Genomic DNA, 17,544 nt, shown 5'->3' with positions numbered 1-17,544 from the left:
ATACTAGTTCTTGCCAGTCCGCCATGTTTTTCCGCGTGCGACCGTCCGCGTGGTTAGAAAATTTCCTAGGTGCGCGGTGCGGAAAATTTGGGCCGTGCGGAGTGGAGGGGCGTGGTTGTTAAAATTACGCAATTTTGCCGCACGGAGCCGTGCGGACCTCACGGATGCGTCAAGCATAAACCAACCTTTAGCCAATCTGACTGTGCTGACTGACATCACATAATCAGGCTTCACTAAGATGCAAAAACATTGGGACGGCGTAGCTTATGTGAATGAGCGCACTACAAGTCATGCAGATGTGAAGAGGTCATTTGCAAAAACAGATAAAAAACTTCATTTAATAAGTTTGCATTTTTTAAATGTTTTCTGTGTTTGTAAATGAGCTCTTCACACGTTTCTAGTCATCTTGAGCCTCCTGGGACCATTAGTGAAAGGCGAAGCCCCGGTTTTAAGTCTAAGCCCGAAGCTGAACGCATACGCATCGGTGAGCCGAGCGGGGACTCTCAGCTGCGCTCGTTCCTGCTGTAAAGTTTGTTTTCTGTTCAGTTGTTGTAGAGTTGGAGCTGGACTTCATTTTGAATAGTTGAAATTTAGCTCAGTTTTTATGACTAATGAAGTCGCCCTGAAGTGAAACTGCGTTGTTATGCCGTCTAACAGGAAACATTTGTGTTAGTTTCATTCTTATTCAGCATTTATTTTTTTTATTTAACATTTATGTGCACATGAACACCCGCAACTAAGAAGTAAACTGATGTTTGCCTGGTGAGATCTGTTTATAGTCATGATGGCAGATGCTCTCGTCCTAAATGTTAGAAAGCAGTTACCACAGGTGGAATGACCACTAGTCCGAAGGGACCGTGTAGAAGTAGGGTGCATACAGGGAAGAGCCTAAAGACAGTGCAGTCGAGTAGGAAAAAGGAAGTGCAGCATGGGTGCTAGGGTAGGAGATGTTCTCCGAAGAGCTGCTTCTTCAAGAGTTTCTTGGAGGTAAACTGTGACGTTCCTGTAATGATTAAAATTACATGTTATTTAATAAACCATAAGGCGTAGGATTCCATAGGAAATATTAAATCCACCTTATGGATCTGTTGGGTTATTTTAACCAGAAGATTGGAACTTTTTATGGCAGAGATTAGATAACAGCCTCGTATTCACTCAGAGACAACAGAAGAGAGTCAAGTTTTAAAAGTTTAAAGATTTATTACTAAACAAATTAAAACTAGACTAATTTTAACACTAAATGTATGGTGTAACTAAGGTGAATGAGACGGAGAATGGTGTGATGTGGAATGTTGCTCAGAACCAGCAAATCCGAAGAAGCGATTAGTTCTGGTGGGAACTGAAGGTGATGTCTTCACGTTAAGCTTTGGTTAGGAGATTCATAAACACATTCGACGCCATTCTGTCGGTCTACGTACCCTTAGCGGACGTCCCCGTTAGATCAGGAGGTGTAGAGGTCCAGCTTGACCTTTATGGAGCCGAAGCCTGTAGAAACAGCCACGGCAGCTGACCACCCGTCTTGAGATACTTCCGGGTCACGACAGTTTTGTTGGCATCTAACAAGACCCAAAATGGGGTCGTGATGGTTCAGCTTTTATTCTGAAAGGAACCGTTGCAGCAGTTGGAACAGCAACAGATTTTATCCAGCTTGTCGTTGGTTCTTTCGGCTGAAGAGGAAAGTTACGGATTGGCCACTCCGACAACTTCTCTAGAACGCTTTGAACTGGTGTTAAAGATGACGTAGGCATAGTTTTATACTTCGGATGTTTTGGTTTATGGTCGAATGAAAAGATGACAGATTTACCGAACACCACCAATACCACGCCTCCGTCAGATCTGTCAGATTCTGATTGGATCAGTAAAGCAATGTGTCATGTCTTAGCGCTACGTGAGATCAGTCCTAGTGGAAACATTTAAAGTCATATTACTTATTATATTCTATAGGATTATAATAAAGTAATTAATATTTAGATTTCACAGATTGGCCACATCTTATTATTGACTAACACTTTGTTTGATTAGCTTTATTAAAATAGAGTTCTTTGATTCATTAAAAGGAGAGAGTCCGTTCTTCATTCTTCTGTTGAGCTGGAAAGAAGCAGGTTAGAAACAAATGCATGAGACCTTGAGGCCATAACTCATGCAGACTAGTTCTGTGTCAGAGGAGAGGGGGAGAATGACTTTTGGTGGAAAACAGTCATTTCATACCGTTACACTCCAGTTCTGGTAGCTCAGTTGGTCCTTCACCATTTTGGAACAACACAGGTACGGAGTCTGGATAGTCTTAAGCATGGTGATGCCACAGGTAGCTGACATTCCTTTCACCGGAGTGGCCGGCTCATGTTCCACTCAGGAGTTTGGAGGCAAACATTAGTGGCTTGAATTTGATTTAGGCAGCTAAGGGGAGGGGTGATGTGTGCTTTTACAGTACAGCCTGGGAGACTAGTTAGGTGGTCTCTACAGTAGTGAAGGCAGGAGATAACCACAGGCTGCACCAGGAGTAGAGTGGCCTGCAAAGTAGCGTGAATGTGTAACGGAGACCACGTGACCATTAAAGGTCAGCTGGTCAATGGTCACAATGCCCAGCTACCTTTGATGGAGGCATTGGAATGTAGAGCTGCGTGTTTGGTTTGGCTGGGAAGATGAGCGGCGCGGTTCTGGAGGTTTAGATCAGGCATGGGGAACCCTGGTCCTCGAGGGCTGGTGTCCTGCATGGGTCTGCTCCAAGGAATTCGGTGGTTGATTCACCTGTCCAGCAGGTCGTCCAGCTCTGCAGAAGCCTGTTGCTCACCTGTTGATGGAAATCGGGTGTGCTGAATCAGGGTTGAAACTAGAATATGCTGGATGGCGTCCCTCGATGGACCAGGGTTCCCCACCCCTGGTTCAGATGGAGGTGATGGACTTTCATCCACCTCAATGTGTCAGTGAGTCCGAGATTGGTGCTGAAGCTGTTTGGTCATCAGGTGGGAATGAGAGCTAGAGCTGGGTATCATCAGCATAGCAGTGGTAAGAGATCTAATAATAATAATAATAATTAGATGATTTTGTTTCATTTGTGCCATTTTGTTCCCATTTTTTTCATCAAGTCTGTTTATTTCCACTCATGTCATCATCTAAATATTCTTCTGCTGCTTTTCCACCTCAGAGGGACTTTTATGGATGGGGACTAGTTCAGACTGCATCCATGTTTGAATAATTACGACCTGTTAAAAGTGAGGTTTATACACTCCAGTATGATTTTTGTTCTTACATCGTAGCTGTGGGACTCCCATTTTGCCTTTTTTCATGCGCTGCACCTTTTCAACCATAGGATTTGTGTCATCATTTGTCTCTAATGATCACTCTCAGCCTCTCCCTTTTGTGCACATCTCAATATTTACATTTATCATGCTACCGTCCTCCCTCATCTCCCTGATAAGTTTGCATCCTCGGTTCAAGATGATTGATTTCCTGCCAGTCAGGCCGTGTTGCCCGTTGTTCCTGTCCCCCTCTCTGTCGGTCCACCTGCCTCCCTTCATCTCGTTTTCTGTCTGTCTTCCTCTTCATTCTTTTTCTATTTTTATCCGGTTGTTTGTGAGCCATCCGGGGAGTGACTCAGTGTCTCTAAGCTCCAGTCCACTTTCATCTACCCGAGCTGCACACATGCAGACACACTCGTCAGCTCTCATCCTCCACGTGGAAAAACATCGTCCAATAACAAAGATTAATCACTGGAGAGGCAACAAAAACAGCAGCAAGAATGAGAAAATGAAAGTGCTTAAAACCAGGAGATAAGGGCGTCACCGGGATGCTGATGAGTCAACTCTGGCCAGTTGGGCTTGGTTAAACGGCATGAAATTAGCATGCAGCAGGTTTAATGAGGTGCGTCATGCAGCAGGTTTAATGAGGTGCGTCGTTGAGCGTTGTTGTTAATTGTAATTGCACGAGTCTAACAGCTGTCCACTGTTGGCAGGAAGGTCAGGTCCGCTGGGCTTCTTAGGCACAAAGCAGCTTTTCAAACATGCAAAACAAAACTCAGCGTGTTTCCTGTGAAGGCAATAATGTGACTTTTATCACCTTTCCCATCATGGTTCATATTAATGTGAATGTAAACAGAAGAAATGGTTTAATATTCATGGTCGCGTAGATAGAAAGTCTAGATTTTGTACATAAATAATAAAACTTTATTTATAAAACACTTTTAATGCAGCGGGGTGAAACACAAAAGGATTTTTAGCAACTAGAAATAACACAGACAAAAAACAAGTGAAATTTCTTTTAAAATAAATGAGAAAATTGGAAGAAAATTTGTACATTGTTGAGTTAAAGCTGAACAATTGGAGGTGATAGTGCTCAGCCGCCACTGAGAACTACATCCCCCAGAAAGCACAGGCAAAATGGCCACCGATTGGTGATGAAAAACACCTGGGCAAAGATGGTGGGGGTTCTGTTCTCAAACAAGGTTCAACAAGCAAGCAAGCTCTACTCATGAGTTGACTCTAAAGACGCCAGTGGTTGGTGAATATTGTTTTGTTTATGATATGAAGTTGTTTAGGTTGACCACTAAAGTCATGTTGCTTATGAGTTTGATTAAATACAGGTGTTTCCAAGCATGTAGACGTTTGATTTGTCATTGTCATTGGCCGTGTTCGAGTTGAGCAGCGCCTCGCCTGGAAAGCAGACGAGAGCAGCAGGGGGAGTGGCTGAAAGCCGGCGTTTAAGTCGGACAGATTCAGTGTTGCCAGATGTACGATAATTATCGTATTTGTACCATAATTTTGGGCTCTGTACGATGTACGATCAATAGTTTCAAAAATCCTCAAACGTACGATAATTTCACATTGCATCTAGTAACACGGCTTTGTGGCCTTTTAGCCGAGCACAACATTGCAATGAGAAGCACAGACCACTTAGTACAGGTGATTAAAGGCATTCTGCTGCAACAGACAGTGAATCAGATGAGGAGATCGAGATCAGCAACTAGGTGAGTAGGCTGCTTTGTCATTTATTGGGTCAATTTTCCCACTGCTGTGACGTTTTGTCGCGTGCTTTTAACCTATGTAGAAATGAAATAAATAGGACTGCGCAAATGTGCATATTGTGTCAATGCGTGGAGGTCGTTAGTGGTGCCGACACACTCTACAGGTTTATAAGCATTATATTACTGGTTTTAAAGATGTTTATTTAAACAGGGCAATATAAAACACCTTCTTTGTTATATTATATTGGAGTGAGAAGTCGTTTATAGAACGTTATTATCAAATTTATAATGTACGATAATTTGTACTGAAAAACGATAATTTAGGCCTCTCTGTACGATATTGTGGGATTTTGGATCTGGCAACACTGGACAGATTTCCCTGCATGTGTAGCTCGCGGGTGACGATGGATGAAGATATCGCGTTAGCGTTCTTACTTGTTTAATTATCTATTTTAATTCTGGTGACTGTTAGCAGCTGAAACACATCCTCACGTGCTCGTGGATATCATATATTGTATATGGAGACCTGACTGTAATAATAAGTAAAGGTTATCAGCTGTAGGTTTAGTGTGTTCATAGGAAACGTGACAAAACAACACAAACCACATTCCTCTTTATGGCCTATATAGGTGTCATCATCAGTGTTAGATGATGGAAATAATAAACATAAAATAAAAATGGAAACATAAAATAAACATAAAATAAAAATGGAAACATAAAATAAAAATGGAAATAATAAATGTCTTCTTCATACATTCTCCTGCAATGCCCTGGTCCTGTCGCTGTTCCTAACGCCTAGTGACGAACCTAGCTACATTTCTGAGGACCCTTAGCTACTTTCTTCTAGATATTTCCTGCAAATTAGCAACAAAAAGCCATTTTCGCTCCGAACGTTGTTGCAGCTGTGATCAAGGATATAAATATTACAGATACTAAAGACGTCACTGGCGCTTTAGCTCACCCATTTTTCTTCTTTAAAACGTAATAAACATGTTCCTGGGTTATTAATAGAAGGATCAAGTTCCTGTTCTTCGCTCAGCCTTCAAGGATCAATAGGAAATGAAACCTGAGGATCATCAGGGACAAACAGGTTGTAGCAGCCACGTGATGAAGTCGTGTTTTAGGAAACGTAAAGCTGAAATATTACATTTACTTTATATAAATGCATGGTGGTACCAAACCTTCTGATTCAATGTGACGTTCTGTCAGGAAACCAGTGGCGTGGCTCCTGTGAGCCTCCCAAGTCTTGCTCCGTTTCTTTATATTTTAGAAAGGAAGGTGTTGACACATGTTTTATTTAAACGTATATCCACCCCCCACCCCCCACCCCACCCCCCTTCTCACACCCACACACCAAAAGGTCTTCGTCTTTTGGAGCATTTAAAAACGGTCACTAACATCTGTGACGAGGCCACCGGAACATCAGCATTAGAGACGTTCGACTGGTCAGAAGCTCATAAATGGGAATTAGTGCTGGAATCTCAGTAATCATGAAAACACTCGGATTGTGACGAATGTCGGAATCAGGAGATGGAGCGTCGCATCCCAGGATGTGGTCAGTTTACAGAGCAGGAGGGAAGCATGCATGTGCATGCGCGCGCGCACACACACACACACACATGCAGGCACACAAACAAACACGCACGCACGCACAAACACGCACGCACGCACACACACATGCACATGCACACACACACACACACACACACGCATACGCACACAAACACGCATGCACACACACACACACACACACACACACACACACACACACATGCAAGCACACACATGCACATGCACACACATGCACGCACGCACACACACACACACATACGCACACACATGCATGCACAAACACACACATGCATGCACGCACGCACACACATGCACATGCACACACATGCGCACACACACACACACACACACACACACACACACACACACACACACACACACACACACACACACACACACACACACACACACACGCATGCACACACACACGCACACACACACGCACACGCATGCACACACACACGCACACATATGCACACAAACACGCATGCACACACACACGCACATGCACGCACACACACACACACACGCATGCACACACACGCATGCACACACACACATGCACGCACACACATGCACATGCACAAACACGCACGCACGCACACACACATGCACATGCACACACACACACACACACACGCATACGCACACAAACACGCATGCACACACACACACACACACACACACACACACATGCAAGCACACACATGCACATGCACACACATGCACGCACGCACACACACACACACATACGCACACGCATGCATGCACAAACACACGCATGCATGCACAAACACACACACACATGCATGCATGCACGCACGCGCGCACTCGCACACACACACACACACACACACACACACACACACACACACACACACACACACACACACACAGAAATAGTGCAGACAGTAAAGCTTCTGAAGCAAATTGTAAATGTTTAATTCTGTGCTTGCTCTGTTTGACTTCAAATGCAAGATCCTAAAGCTCTTTTTTTGTTTTCTAATGAAATGCAAAACCCAGCGGTGGGACGAAGAGAAGAACGAGTGTAATTAAAAACTAAAGAGCTGCCTGAAAAACTGGGGCTAAAGCTTTGTGTGAAACCTTACAGGAGGTTGGAAGGCAGAAGGTACCTGGAGTTACGACAGTTGGAGGAATTTTGTCCGATTCTCGTCGACACAGAGAGGAGAAAAGATACGAGAAGAGAAGAGGAGGAGGAGGAGGAGATACGAGATGTGTGTTTTCATGTAAAAAGAAGCAGCAGCCAGTTTGTGTTCAGGCTGTGAGAGAGAGAAAGTAAAGGAAGGATGCCGACCACAGCTACTCTGTGGTTACTGGAGGGTGCGGGAAGGTGGGTGGTGTAAAGTTCCACAAATACCGCCTTTAACTCACCACCATTGTCTGTGTTTTGTTCCAGCGCAAAGCCAGAAATCTCACTATTGAAACCAAAAAGTGTCCTTCAGGCGCATCTGAAAAGAAATGAAATGCAAAGATTAGAAATGTTTGTATTCTGATGCTTGTCTTTAAACTCGGAGATTAAAACGCGTCTTTAAACCTGGAGCTCGACGCTTGTTTCACCTGCTTTTTGATCTCAGGAACATTTTTCTCTGCATAAAGAAGCAACAACCAGTTTTATTTCTATGAAAATGAAGAATGGCCTCCCTTAGATGTAAAAATAGCCGGAGTGTTTCTTCTGACGCAGGTGGAGCGAGACGACTGCAGCCCCCACAACGTGACTCTGGGTTACTACGTGACCAGCGGGAAAACCGTCTACATTTCCTCTCTGGTGGTGGACGCTCTGAATGTTTACGGCTTTGACAAGCTGCTGTCTGACATCCGGCAGCACACCCCATTGGTCAAGGCCGTCCTGCTTCCTGTGGCAACCTGGATGCCTGCTCCAAAGATTCATCTGCAGCTAAAAACAGGTAACCACATTAAAAACCCGTTATTCTAAACGCAGGACCTCAGAGAGAGAGAGAGAGAGAGAGAGAGAGAGAGAGAGAGAGAGAGAGAGAGAGAGAGAGAGAGAGAGAGAGAGAGAGAGAGAGAGAGAGAGAGAGAGAGAGAGAGAGAGAGAGAGAGAGAGAGAGAGAGAGAGAGAGAGAGAGAGAGAGAGAGAGAGAGAGAGAGAGAGAGAGAGAGAGAGAGAGAGAGAGAGAGAGAGAGAGAGAGAGAGAGAGAGAGAGAGAGAGAGAGAGAGAGAGAGAGAGAGAGAGAGAGAGAGAGAGAGAGAGAGAGAGAGAGAGAGAGAGAGAGAGAGAGAGAGAGAGAGAGAGAGAGAGAGAGAGAGAGAGAGAGAGAGAGAGAGAGAGAGAGAGAGAGAGAGAGAGAGAGAGAGAGAGAGAGAGAGAGAGAGAGAGAGAGATCCGATATGAAACCAAAACAGCAGAGACGACAGAATTAGAACATTCTGATTACTTGTCAGCTCTCTTTTGTCCTCGGGACCCCAAATCCTCTACAGACTCATGATTGCAGAGCAAAAAGGCAAATTGGTCCTTTCACTTCGTCTCTCACACACACACACACACACACATTTAGTGCAGTTCTGTTGATCAGAGGATATACAGGGAGCGCAGAATTATTAGGCAAGTTGTATTTTTGAGGAATCATTTTATTATTGAACAACAACCATGTTCTCAATGAACCCAAAAAAACTCATTAATATCAAAGCTGAATGTTTTTGGAAGAAGTTTTTAGTTTTAGCTATTTTAGGGGGATACCTGTGTGTGCAGGTGACTATTACTGTGTGTAATTATTAGGCAACTTAACAAAAACAAATATCCCATTTCTATTATTTATTTTTACCAGTGAAACCAATATAACATCTCCACATTCCCAAATATACATTTCTGACATTCAAAAACAAATCAGCGACCAGTATAGCCACCTTTCTTTGCAAGGACACTCAAAAGCCTGCCATCCATGGACTCTGTCAGTGTTTTGATCTGTTCACCATCAACATCGCGTGCAGCAGCAACCACAGCCTCCCAGACACGGTTCAGAGAGGTGTACCGTTTCCCTCCTTGTAAATCTCACATTTGATGATGGACCACAGGTTCTCAATGGGGTTCAGATCAGGTGAACAAGGAGGCCATGTCATTAGTTTTCCTTCTTTTATACCCTTTCTTGCCAGCCACGCTGTGGAGTACTTGGACGCGTGTGATGGAGCATTGTCCTGCATGAAAATCCTGTTTTTCTTGAAGATGCAGACTTCTTCCTGTACCACTGCTTGAAGAAGGTGTCTTCCAGAAACTGGCAGTAGGACTGGGAGTTGAGCTCGACTCCATCCTCAACCCGAAAAGGCCCCACAAGCTCATCTTTGATGATACCAGCCCAAACCAGTACTCCACCTCCACCTTGCTGGCGTCTGAGTCGGACTGGAGCTCTCTGCCCTTTACCAGTCCAGCCACGGGCCGGTCCATCTGGCTCATCAAGACTCACTCTCATTCCATCAGTCCATAAAACCTTAGAAACATCAGTCTGGAGATATTTCTTGGCCCAGTCTTGACGTTTCAGCTTGTGTGTCTTGTTCAGTGGTGGTTGTCTTTCAGCCTTTCTTACCTTGGCCATGTCTCTGAGTATTGCACACCTTGTGCTTTTGGGCACTCCAGTGATGTTGCAGCTCTGAAATACGGCCAAACTGGTGGCAAGTGGCATCTTGGCAGCTGCACGCTTGACTTTTCTCACTTCATGGGCAGTTATTTAGCACCTTGGTTTGTCCACACGCTTCTTGCGACCCTGTTGACTATTTAGAATGAAACGCTTGATTGTTCGATGATTACGCTTCAGAAGCTTTGCAATTTTAAGACTGCTGCATCCCTCTGCAAGATATCTCACTATTTTAGACTTTTCTGAGCCTGTCAAGTCCTTCTTTTGACCCGTTTTCCAAAGGAAAGCAAGTTGCCTAATAATTATGCACACCTGATATAGGGTGTTGATGTCATTAGACCACACCCCTTCTCATGACAGAGATGCACATCACCTAATATGCTTAACTGGTAGTAGGCCTTCGAGCCGATAGAGCTTGGAGTAAGACAACATGCATGAAGAGGATGATGTGGACAAAATACTCATTTGCCTAATAATTCTGCACTCCCTGTAGTTAAATGTTTAACAGGAATTCTGTTTTTCAATGAGGAGACGAACGTGTGTTGCTGGTTTGTGATTGAGCAAAACTAAAATTTTATATAAAAGAACAAAGTTATGAAGTTCAAACATGAATAAAGTATAATCCTTAAGCTGCTTATGTTCTGATGAACTGGACCCATTATGCTGCCAGAATGTGTGGTTTCTGCTGTGGCTGTTAAAGCTCTCAGAGTCCGAGTCCATTTTACAATCTCTTAATGCTTGTTTTGTGCTTTATTATCTATTCATGTTGTGTATTCTGCAGCTTTCTTAACACTGCATGTTTTCTGCATCTCTGCAACTTCAGATGAGCGATTTTTCATGGTTGCATCCATGTCCTTGCTCAGCATGCATGGTCTCTCTCTCTCTCTCTCTCTCTCTCTCTCTCTCTCTCTCTCTCTCTCCCTCTCTCTCCCCCTCTCCCTCCCTCCCTCCCTCCCCCTCCAGGGTATCCGCGGGTCCTTAAAAAGTCTTAAATTAGCTTTTCCAAATTTAAGGCCTTAAAAATCCTTAAAAATGACAAATAATCCTTAAATACAGTTTCCAAAGGTCTTAAATTACCAAAGACCCAATAAACAAGATTACTTTATTTCTATAAAATTTTCGTGAATTTCTAGTTGGTGTTCAGCATTTTATGTGTGTCATATTGGCATAAGTGGAACCGTACACATTCAGTTGGATGTGAAAGGGGACTATTTTTAGATGAGCACATTAGCTGGTTAAGCTAGTGGGAGCTTGCGCCATGGGGAAGTGCAAGTTTAATGGTAACTGGATGGCTAATCCCACGTTCGCGAAGTGGTTAGCACCGGTTTCAGGCAATAGCTGCAAATTATAGATTAAATGACATTTTAAAAAATTGCTTAAATTTGGTCAAAGTGGCCTTAAAAAAGGTCTTAAAAAGTCTTAAATTTGGCTCCCTTAAACCTGCAGATACACTGTCTCTCTCTCTCTCTCTCTTTCTCTCTCTCTCTCTCTCTCTCTCTCTCTCTCTCTCTCTCTCTCTCTCTCTCTCTCTCTCTCACACACACACACACACACACACACACACACACACACACACACACACACACACACACACACACACACACACACACACACACACACACACATCCAGACTTCCTGTAACAGTAGCCGACCTGCATCTTAAACCCGCTGGAATTTGGCCTTCACCATTCTCAAGTGTAACAAAGTGTGAGACAGGTTGGGGAGAGGTCGGTGATCAAATTACAAATAAATTTAGGATAAATCGCAAAAATAATTCAGACTTTTAGCCAATAATTTTGTGCATTTACAACAAAATACAACATTAACAAAATGGAAACTCTACGTGTGCACAAGTGAACTAATGTGGTCATTTGCTCTATAAATGCAGTAAGAGACCTGAGCACACACACACACACACACACACACACACACACACACACACACACACACACACACACACCTAAGAAACAAAGTGCATTTCAGTCACTTATTGATCCTTCTACTCCGCTGTTTCCCTCTTTGAGTTACTCATCCTTTTGTGACAGACGTTACGTTTGATTCTCCTTCCTGTCCGTCTGTTTGTGTTTTTTTACATTCTATGTTTTCACGCCCCAGCGATGGCTCCACACCAAGGAAGCATCATTTCTGAAAATTACCACCTCTTTCATTTATGCTGAAGTCAGTATTGATGCTGGAAGAAGCACAGTGATGCTAAACAAACAGGAATCAATGGTTTCCATCAAATCATTTGCTGCTGTGAAGCAACAAGCCACTTACGCTGCGAGCAGGAGAGCATCTGAGACGGCGGAGAACCAGAACGCAGAATCCAGGCAGGTTAAAGGAACCAAAGAACTTTAATAACTCAGAACACCGCAGGGCAGCGGAGAACCCGTGAAACAATCACAGATACAGTGAAGACAAACTAGAAATCTCAAATAATAACCAACAGAAACAAACCCACAGGAAGTTGTGAGAGAAAATACTAAACTAAAGGTGTTTTCACACCTGCGGCGACTTGGTAGGTTTTTTTTTTTTGAAAGAATCGTTGTCGGTGCCGTTTAACTTCAAAGGGCCAAAAGTGTAGAAGAAAACATGATTTAGTGGATCTCATGTGTACAGGGCCTGAGCCGAACCCCCTCCTGTAGCAGGTCACTGTTGCATCCTGGGATACTTTACTTAACTTTATTTATAAAGCCCCTTTGACGACCTCACTGGACGCCCAAGGCGCTGAACACAAAAATCAGACACTCAATAAACCATTTATCCAAAATAATTAACCCAGTTCAGAATTCACTAAAAAAGAAAACAACGTGCAAACATTAAAAACAGCAAAGAGTAGGACGATGTTGCCAAGCACTCTCATTTAGTAAAGTGGGCCTTCAGACTGGACCTAAAGACCAACAGTGAAGGAGACTGGCTCACACCCAGAGGCAGGAGGACACATCTACGGATTAGCTCTTAGCTAAGACCCATTAGTCGTCACGCACGGGCGAGATGATTTCTCTGCATTTGACCCATCCATCCCCCGGGGGAGCGGTGAGCTCCAGACATGGCTAGCTCAGGAACTATTTGGTGGTTTAACTCCAAATCCAACCCCTTGATGCAAAGTGTAAAGCTGGTAAGCATTGGGTCCCATTTTGAAACCCAACCACGGATTTGAACCCACGACCTCCCGGTCTCATACCACTAGGCCACCGAGCAAGCTGAATCTGCAGCGAGGGCTCAGGTACCTGACTGATATTTGGACAGATGACCGGATTTATCCGTTCTGTTTCATAAAAACACCAAAGAGATGATTGATAAACGGCTCCGGGAGGTGGGGCTAGAGCGCGTCGTGAGCTAGCTCAGAGTCATCCGTTAGCCCCTGGGTTGCTCCGCTCCCAGACAGTCTGAGCAGTCAGCAGACTGATGCGTTTAGTGATGCGCTTGCTGATTGTTGCTGTGATTTCCGTGTGACCAAGTACTGAATTTGATTAAAGTGTTTTGCAGCACAGACAAAAAAAAAATCCATCAGCTCATTATCCATGAACACATTAGCAATTTAAAGCACAATTTGCACGAGATTACCAACTGGGTCAGCAATGTTTGTGCCTGCAAAGTGATTCAGCCTGAGAGCCGGTGAAGGGTGTTGGGTCTTTGAAGGTAGATCAGCAGCACGCTGAATTTAGGTCAGAAGATCGTTCCACGTCTACTGCTGCTTTTTGAAACGATGATGAAATAGTGGACGAAAAGTGGGAGGACATCGATGCTAGACACATTAATATCATCCTCCATAAGCTGCTGATGGACTCGGTATTGTTACCCGGTGGGGCTGCAGATGGTTTTTTTCATCGTCCTTGTTTTACCTAGAGGCGATAATCCTCATCCTTTGGTCCTCTGTGGTCCCACAGACAACCTATTACAGTTTCATTAATGCCAACAACTCAGAACTCACTCAGAAGTTCAACAAAAATCAACCATAACAAGACTGAGTAGGGAAAGATTCAGTCAGCTTGTTTTAACTTCTCCCTGTTTGCAAACAAAATGCCTCCAATCCTCTCAATGGCCTTACTGGTTCTTGTTTATGTCTCTCTGGAATTTTCTGCATATTCCAATTTTTTTTTGCACAAATTAGTTGCAAAGGTGTTGTGGGGCACCTGGAAGCAGTCTCGAACCCTTCTTCAATGATTCTCAAATTAGTTTCAGCAAGTTTGAGAAATATGAGACGACTGTGGGAGGGGTTGGCGACGAAACCCTGATAAAATAGGTCACTGGTGACATAATTAGGTCAGTTTAAGATGAAATAAGAAAACCACACCAAATCGCAGTTTAGCATAATTCCAACTAACGTTTGTAAGGTTTCTTGTGTCCAACTGGTCCCCAACAGTTGCAGAGCAGTGATAAGACAGCTTAAGGAGGTCAAGGGATTTGATCAATTTCTTAATTATTGCAAACTCCGGGTCGGGGGAGAGGTCCTACCTCAAGTGGAGTGAGGGTAGGAGGGATCGGGAGATCGACAGGCGGATTGGTTCGGCGTCTGCAGTGAAACGGACGCTGAGCCGATCTGTCGTGGTGAAGAGGGAGCTGAGCCAGAAAGCCAGGCTCTCGATTTACCGGTCGATCTACGTCCCAATCCTCACCTATGGTCATGAGCTTTGGGTAATGACCGAAAGAACGAGATCGCGGATACAAGCGGCCGAAATGAGTCTCCTCCGTAGGGTGGCCGGGCTCAGCCTTAGAGATAGGGTGAGGAGCTCGGACATTCGGGAGGGACTCGGAGTAGAACCGCTGTTCCTCCGGATCGAAAGGAGTCATTTGAGGTGGTTTGGGTATCTGGTCAGGATGCCTCCTGGACGCCTCCCTGGGGAGGTGTTTCGGGCATGTCCTGCCGGCAGGAGGCCCCCGGGTCGACCCAGGACACGTTGGAGAGGTTACATCTCCAATCTGGTCCGGGAACGCCTTGGGGTCCTGCCGGAGGAGCTGGTGGAGGTGGCCGGGGAGAGGACGGCCTGGAGCTCTCTAGTTGGGATGCTGCCGCGACCCGGACCCGGATAAGCGGAGGAAGACGACGACGACGATTGAAAATGTCAAAAAGATTGCTTACGAGGACGAGTGTCATGAAAAATAAACCGGCTTGCATCCATTATTTTTGGTGCGCACCAGTTTTGTTCACCCTTGCTTATATTTTATATGAGCAGAAGTATTATCCACATCACCTCCATAATTTTTTGTTATTTATTTGTTTAAAGTGTTTGCTGTTAAACTGTCTCCCTCATTTCTACGCATCCATGCTCTCCATCGTCACAGACCGTAGAAGTAATGCTCCCTTTTCTTTGACGCCTGATTTCCAGTACTGAGGTTTGTCGGGCCGACGGACAACGTCTTCTCCTGCGGCTTCGTCCGGATGTTGGAGCAGCGGCTGGAGAACGCCTTCGAAGAGGCTCAGGATAAAGTCCTGGAGACCTACAGCAGACTCACCGTGGAGGTAGCGAGTGCACGCGGGCTACTTTCTGCAGGCAGCTGAATGGCTACGTTTGCGTTTAGCACGCTAGTCAGGTTTAAAACAAAGCTCCAGGTGGATTTTCAGCCTCGCACACCAGTTCAGGGACATTCAGCACAAATGTTTTACTTGTGCAAAGTGGCAGATTCAGTAAAAAATCTCTTTCTTTACATTGTTTTCAAGTTTGGTAGTCGTAGGACTGCAGGCTATAGACTGCATGCACACTCTCGTAATCAAAAAGTAGGTCTCAACAAGCAGATATAGGGTCCATTCATAATTCATCCTCTGAAATATTAACACTGAGAAATGTGCTGGGATTTTCTAGTGTCTGGAATCTCCATAGCGACTCGGCTGCATTACATTTGGAGCGCCACACAGGACTCGGAGAGAATAAAACCTTGTTCTTGAGTTTCTGAAGCTCTGTTATGCATTCTTCATGTGAATCTGGAGATATTTCTGCATGGATGTTTTAAATTAAAAGGCTGCTTGTTTGCCTTGTTGCTCCAAATGCTCCAAAAGTCTGAAAATCCGATTTTTCCAGATTCAGACAGGTTTTTTTTTTCTGTTCCCAGATCCTGAGTGTGTCCCAGGAGCCGGGCTCCCCCTCCGTTTCTCTCGTTTATTTGGTGAAAAACCAGGACGCAGTTCTGAACGGGACGATCTCCAGCGGTCTCCTCAACCAGCTGACTGCAGAGCTGGTGGGATACTTCCTGTTCTACCCTCCGCTGGTCATCGCCGAGCGTAAGAACAGATTCTTCTTCTGTTAGCACTCAGCTATTAGCTGTGCTTTAGCGTTCATACTAGCTGTTGCATACATTTGGCATGGATCTAAATACCAAACTGATGTTAGAACAGATCTATTTAAACACGTCAGCAACTTTGGCGTTTAAAAGTAATGCAGAAAAAACATTTAATTTGGTTAATTGATCCAAAGTCAGACCTTTTATAGTTTTTCACAGCAAAAATTGATTGATGTCCTCAAATGAAATTAAAATTAGGTTCATTATTAAATAAAAATTTAGAAATCCAAAATGTAAGTTTTAAAAAGAGAGAAAGTCAGAAGCAGACATCTAAATATTTTGTAACAGGTTTCAGATAACAGTTAAGTTTAAAGGGTCGCTCGCCCGCTGGGTGGAGTCTTACTTCACCCACACTTCCTGAAAAATCCACCTAAAGGAGGCATCGCCTGGCGTACTGAGAGAGCGGCGCTGAAGCAGTGATTGACAGCACCGCCCTCAACCCTCCGCACGCTCCTGGGGTCTTTCAGTAGAACTGAGCCTTTACCAAGCGAGTGCTCTCACACACACACACACACACACACACACACACACACACACACACACACACACACACACACACACACACACACACACACACACACACACACACACACACACACACCGCTCAGTAGAACAAGCAAACAGAGAAACTGCAGCAGGCTGAAGGGTTTTCTCACTAGAAGACAGAGATAAGGACATCTTTTGTAAGGAGGTGAGCGGCTCTGAACTGTATCGTTGTACGTCGGCCGAGACTCAGCTGGAGTCCAGTGCAGGGCCGCCATGTGGTACGGTACAGACAACGTCCCTCTGCACCTCTTAGCCATCAGCTGTGGCTCAGTGTAGAGCAGAGTTAACCTGAAGAGGGAGATCTAATTACGGTTTTAGGCTCAATTAATGTCAAAATAATAAATAACCCGCTCTTATAGCATCTTTCAGAGTCTCCAAAGCGCTTTACACTACGGTGAATCATTCATCCATTCACACACACATTCACACACTGGTGGTGATGAGCTACGATGTAGCCACAGCTGCCCTGGATGGAGCGCACTGACAGAGAAAATGACCACATATGCCTACATGACTATTAGACTCTCATCCATACAGGTTATCAGCAAAACTAATTAGATTTAGGTGTTACTCGCTTT

At 44.5% G+C, this 17,544-nt stretch overlaps 1 protein-coding gene across 3 annotated transcripts in view; it reads left to right on the top strand.

Annotated features, from left to right (window-relative positions):
• Nucleotides 1-17,544, top strand: part of kiaa1549la (KIAA1549-like a) — a 134,346-nt gene that overhangs the window by 45,850 nt on the left and 70,952 nt on the right. For all 3 annotated transcript variants that reach the window (XM_070550536.1, XM_070550537.1, XM_070550535.1), the window contains exons 5-7: nt 8,235-8,457; nt 15,472-15,605; nt 16,193-16,361. In XM_070550536.1, coding sequence (XP_070406637.1) covers nt 8,235-8,457; nt 15,472-15,605; nt 16,193-16,361 — 526 coding nt within the window. The remainder of the gene's footprint in view (nt 1-8,234; nt 8,458-15,471; nt 15,606-16,192; nt 16,362-17,544) is intronic.

The sequence above is a fragment of the Nothobranchius furzeri genome, chromosome 4 (assembly GCF_043380555.1).
Source record: "Nothobranchius furzeri strain GRZ-AD chromosome 4, NfurGRZ-RIMD1, whole genome shotgun sequence".
NCBI lineage: Eukaryota > Metazoa > Chordata > Actinopteri > Cyprinodontiformes > Nothobranchiidae > Nothobranchius > Nothobranchius furzeri.
Note: the sequence above shows the minus strand (reverse complement) of the source record. Positions and strands in the feature narration are given on the sequence as shown.